The sequence below is a fragment of the Daphnia pulicaria genome, chromosome 1, assembly GCF_021234035.1.
Source record: "Daphnia pulicaria isolate SC F1-1A chromosome 1, SC_F0-13Bv2, whole genome shotgun sequence".
In the NCBI taxonomy this organism is placed as follows: domain Eukaryota; kingdom Metazoa; phylum Arthropoda; class Branchiopoda; order Diplostraca; family Daphniidae; genus Daphnia; species Daphnia pulicaria.
The window spans coordinates 36500906-36506001 of NC_060913.1; the positions used below are offsets into that span (position 1 = coordinate 36500906).

The window sequence follows — 5096 nt, forward strand, 5'->3', positions numbered from 1 at the left end:
ACAGGACCTGAAATCGATGGAGCAGAAATTTATTGGATGGTTTGGAAAGCGTTGATTGAACACAATTTGACCAAGAAACTGAAGATTTACGACGAGCAAAGTATGCTCAAGATCATGCAGATATTATTCCAGTGGAAACAGAAGAAGAGCATCGTCACCGACAAGAATTTTTAAGCAAAATCGGCTAAAAAAGGTGAAGAAAACTCATCAACTAGCTCAGAAGCCAATCTTAGATGAAAGTAAAATTAAGATTTATTCATGTGGGAAAATGAACGTGAGTTGTGAATTCTGAGGAGCAATTCATTTCAAAGGGGAAATGACAAGTGGCAAGAAATTTAATCTTTGTTGTTCTAAAGGAAAGGTGATTCTCCCTCCTTCTAAGGAATGCCCAGAATTGCTTCAAATGTTATTTACCAACTGCCATCCTATATCTGCAAGTTTCACCAAAGATGCCCGAAAGTACAACCATGCTCTCGCATTTGCATCACTGGGAGCATCCATTGACGTTCTACGTGGAAGAGGACCATATTGTTACAAGATTCATGGGCAACTGTACCACAATACAACTGCCATTCAATACTATGATGAAGAAATATCCGTTCCTCCTGCTCTCAAGTACGCGCAACTATATTTCCTGGATTCTGCTCAAGCGAACGAACAACGATTAAATAATCCAGCAAACAGAAGCTGTGATAGAGCTCTCATGGAACAACTAGATGTTCTCATTCGTCGTGTTAATCCATATGCTGTCATGTACAATAACATGCGTCAAGTGTTTATGGAAGAGGACCGTCAAGCAGCAGTTGAAGGTAGGGCTCCGTTAGTGATTTCGATGGTTATTCATAACGATCGAAGAACACAGGCTGAAAGAAGATACAATAGCCCAGCAGGAGAAGAAATTGCGGTTTTATTTAAAAGCATTGATGGAGCACCCCCTGAAAACAGGGATATCCGAGGGCATCTATTGATTCCACGGAGAGAAAAAGTTTTCATTAGGATTGATACTCAAAAACCCATGTGCGATCCCATGACGTACCCATTGCTTTTTCCGAATGGTGACAATGGATGGGAACAAAATTTAAAACGAAGAAATCTAAATGAAGACCAAGATAATGTTTCCCATGATCATAATGAAGAGCAAGACTTATTGGATGAAGAATATAGAATCGCAGACTTAAACGATGAAGAAGACCAGATGCGAACTGAAATAGTACCGGAATCAGAATTTGAAACAGAAGTCGACATTGATCCTGGTGTTCCAGTACCAATCTATGACATCAACCGAAGAGGACCGCGTTCCAGAATAACTCAGTGTGAGTTTTATAGTAGTCAACTTTCGATACGTAAAGGGATTTTCAATGCGGTTTTATACGGAGGACCGCTGTTTCAACAATATGTTGTTGATGCGTACGTGAAAGTTGAGGCGAACAGGATCCATTATATTCAAACGCATCAAAAGGATCTGCACGTCGCACAGTATAATGGTCTTATGGACTATATTACCACGCGAGCTGAAAGAGACAAAATTACTGTAGGGACACCTGTGATTTTACCTTCGTCTTTCATAGGTAGTCCAAGAGCGATGAAACAAGGATATCAAGATGCAATGGCTATTTGCAGTAGATTTGGAAAGCCGACTTATTTCCTCACATTTACCTGTAATCCAAAGTGGCAAGAGAGAACGGGGAGCATCGACAGCTATCAAGTAGCAGCCAACAGACCTGACGTTGTCGCAAGAGTCTATCAACTGAAATTAAAAGAACTCATCAAAGATATTCAAGAAAAACAAATTTTAGGGGTTGTTGTTGCAAGAATTCACGTAATTGGATTTCAAAAGCGAGGCCTACCCCATTGCCATATGTTGATATGGATTGATCAACATGACGTTCCTACAACTGAATCTGAAATCGACAAGACAATTTCAGCTGAAATTCCGGATCCAGAAACACACCCAGAACTTCACAAAATAATCATGAGCAACATGATTCATGGTCCGTGTGGTACCATTAATCCAAACTCACCCTGCATGGACGGTAGCAAATGCACGAAATCGTTTCGAAAACCTTTTTCACCATCTACAGTCATTAATTCCAATGGATATCCAACCTACAGAAGACGAGACACCGGTATTTCGTATACTCTAAACGACAAGCCCATCTCTCCTTGAGTTGATAACAGCTGGGTTGTTCCTTTTAATGCTTATCTCTCTCTGAAATACAATTCTCACATCAATTTAGAGTTTTGCGCGTCTATTACAAGTGTCAAGTATATATTTAAATATACATACAAAGGACATGATTGCGCAAATATTCAAATAAGCAGAGCTGAAAATCAACAAGGTCAACAGGAAATAGTGTGGGATGAAACCAAGCAGTTTTTGGACACAAGATACGTGAGCGCTCCAGAAGCATGCTGGCGACTTTTTAAGTACCCACTTTGTTACCGATCTCACGCCGTAAGTCGATTGGCTGTTCATCTTCCTCAAGAACCACCTGTTTACTTCCCAGCAGGATTTGAAGATCGATCAGTGTTAAATGCAGCTTCAAAATTAACTACTTTGACAGCTTGGTTTAAATTAAACCAGGATCACGAATCGGCAAGACAGTACTACTATCGCGAAATTCCGAATCATTTGTGCTTCCATAACAACCAACGTAAATGGAAGCCAAGAAAGAAGAGAATAAATGTTATCGGCAGAATGTATTCTGTTGGGGTGAAAAAAGTAGAACGAAACAGTCTTCGCTTGCTTTTACTTGAGGTAAAATGAGCAACAAGTTTTGAATATCTTCGAACAGTCGACAACATTTTGTATCCCACATTCAAGCAACCGGCCATAGCAAGAAATCTTCTCGCTGATGACAGTGCTTGGGAAAAAGTTATGGAAGAAGCCACTGCCTTTGAAATGCCAGTCCAGTTAAGACAACTTTTTGTCGACATATGTTGCCACTGTCGTCCGACGAACGCGCAACTTCTTTTTAATAACAACCTACAGCATCTCACTGAAGACTACCAAAGAAACGGGCATGAAGAAGAAGTGGCCAAAAATCTAGCGTTAAAATGGATTCAAGATAAGATATTGCAGAATGGTGAAAGATTGGCGGTGATTTAGGACTAAACCAAATAGGACTGGTAGATATAGGACTACGTTTTAGGACTAAGTAGAAATAGGACTGGTCGAAATAGGACTACTTGTTGCAACTTATTATTGCCAGTCCTATTTCTCCTTACGAGCAGTCCTATTTCTACCATCCACTAGTCCTATTTCTACCTGTCCTATTTCAACAGATAAAAGATCTGGTATCCTTGTCGGATTTGCCAAAAGACGATTGAACCGAGAAGATTTTGAACTACCCATACCTGATTTCCAACTGATTGATAGACTTATTTCCGCTGAAATTGAAAAAAATGACGAGAATGTCCAAAGACAAAAGAAATTGAGAGGGGAAATGATGATGGCTAAATTAAATGTTGGTCAACGAGCGGCATTTGATCAAATAATGGCCGCAATCAATGATGAAAACTCTCTTCAATCACGTCAATTCTTCTTAGATGGTCCTGGTGGAACAGGGAAAACATTTCTCTACAATACTCTAATCAACGTTCTAAGGGGTGAAGGGAAAAAGATTATTGCTGTCGCTTCAACTGGAATCGCTTCAACACTGTTGATCGATGGAGCCACTTATCACTCTCAGTTTAAAATTGATCCGCCAATCACAGAAACAACCAGATTATTGCTGTGGCTTCAACTGGAATCGCTTCAACTCTGTTGATCGATGGAGCAACTTATCACTCTCAGTTTAAAATTGATCCGCCCATCACAGAAACAACCAGATCGAAAATAGAAGAAAACCACTTCTCGGCGAAATTGATAAGGGATGCCGCACTAATCATCGAGGACGAAGCTACTGTGATGACCAACCACGCTCTCTCTTTTTTTTTGGGGGGGGGGGGGGTTTATTTTGTGAAAATTATCGCTAGAGGTTGTAAAAATAAACAAATAGATAGATTTTGTTCAAAATTGTTTTCTAAGTCGATTGGTGAAAACCGCAATCGCTTAGCTATTTCCGTTTTTGAGATATTAGCAAAAAAAACTGTGGAGGGGTAGCCGAAGTTTAGACTTTTTTTTTCATTTTCATGGCTTAACGACAGACGAATAACGACTGAAATTTTGGATAAAAATCCTACAAATTTCTTCATTTTTCGGCCATGCCGGGCTTCATCCTATAAGCCACCTAGCGCTCGCGAAAACAAAATTTCCACTATTTGCCTTTAGGGTCTGTTGCCCGGTATCCCTCATAAGCCTACACCAATCGAGGGGGGTATCTTGCTGTGCGTCGATCCCTGGATCCAGTATGAATAGTTAACAATCCACAAGGCAGATGGCGACGAAACAGAACCGTTCAATTTCGCTGTTAATCAATACTCGGAAAAATCTTATTCATTGAATATTGGAGGTAAAAGAAACATTTAAATCAAACCTCATTCCTAAATAAATTAAATATAGCAGCCTGTGAATACTAGGGGAGATATTTTTGCTGAATTTTGTTTATCAATATTTTTTATAGGTTAATCGTTACTCAATTATTCAATGTCTGTCATGAGCGCACGATGAACACCAAAATTTTCCCAGAATGATCAGTCTCTCTATTGGTAGGCATTGCAACTACTTGTTTAGAGACGGGAAATTTTTGGGTTTCTGTCTTTTTATTTTTTTTTATACCCCAAAATTTTAACAAACTAACAAATTGTAGTACTTACAATGTACATGAACTCATTCTTTATCTTTTAGTAAAAGCTTGAAGGGCATAAGTCTAGCGGCTATTATTTCATAACTTTTAAAGAACAGGGCCCTTTTTTGAGAAGCGCCATAAGGAAAGCACGGCAAACGCCCCAATTTTCTCTCTGCGAAACTGTTACAGTTCGCGCCAGTTCCAGGGGGCAGGGAAATATAGATAAGGGGATGGGGATTTTTTTCTCATGTTACCCGTTATGTTTTGACACACTCTCCAAAAATCTTATCATAAGTACAGCAACTAGGTTGCTAATAAAAAAAAATAAAAACTAAAGTCGCGTAGCGCCATAAGACACCATTTTAA

The 5096-nt window shown here is 39.4% G+C and overlaps 1 protein-coding gene across 1 annotated transcript; it reads left to right on the forward strand.

Annotated features, from left to right (window-relative positions):
- Window positions 1-316: 316 nt before the first annotated feature.
- On the forward strand, window positions 317-3109 carry LOC124323516. Its single transcript, XM_046784333.1, has 3 exons — window positions 317-2126; window positions 2292-2654; window positions 2796-3109. The coding sequence occupies exons 1-3, from the start codon at window positions 317-319 to the stop codon at window positions 3107-3109; spliced, it is 2487 nt and encodes an 828-aa protein (XP_046640289.1).
- The last annotated feature ends 1987 nt before the right edge of the window (window positions 3110-5096 follow it).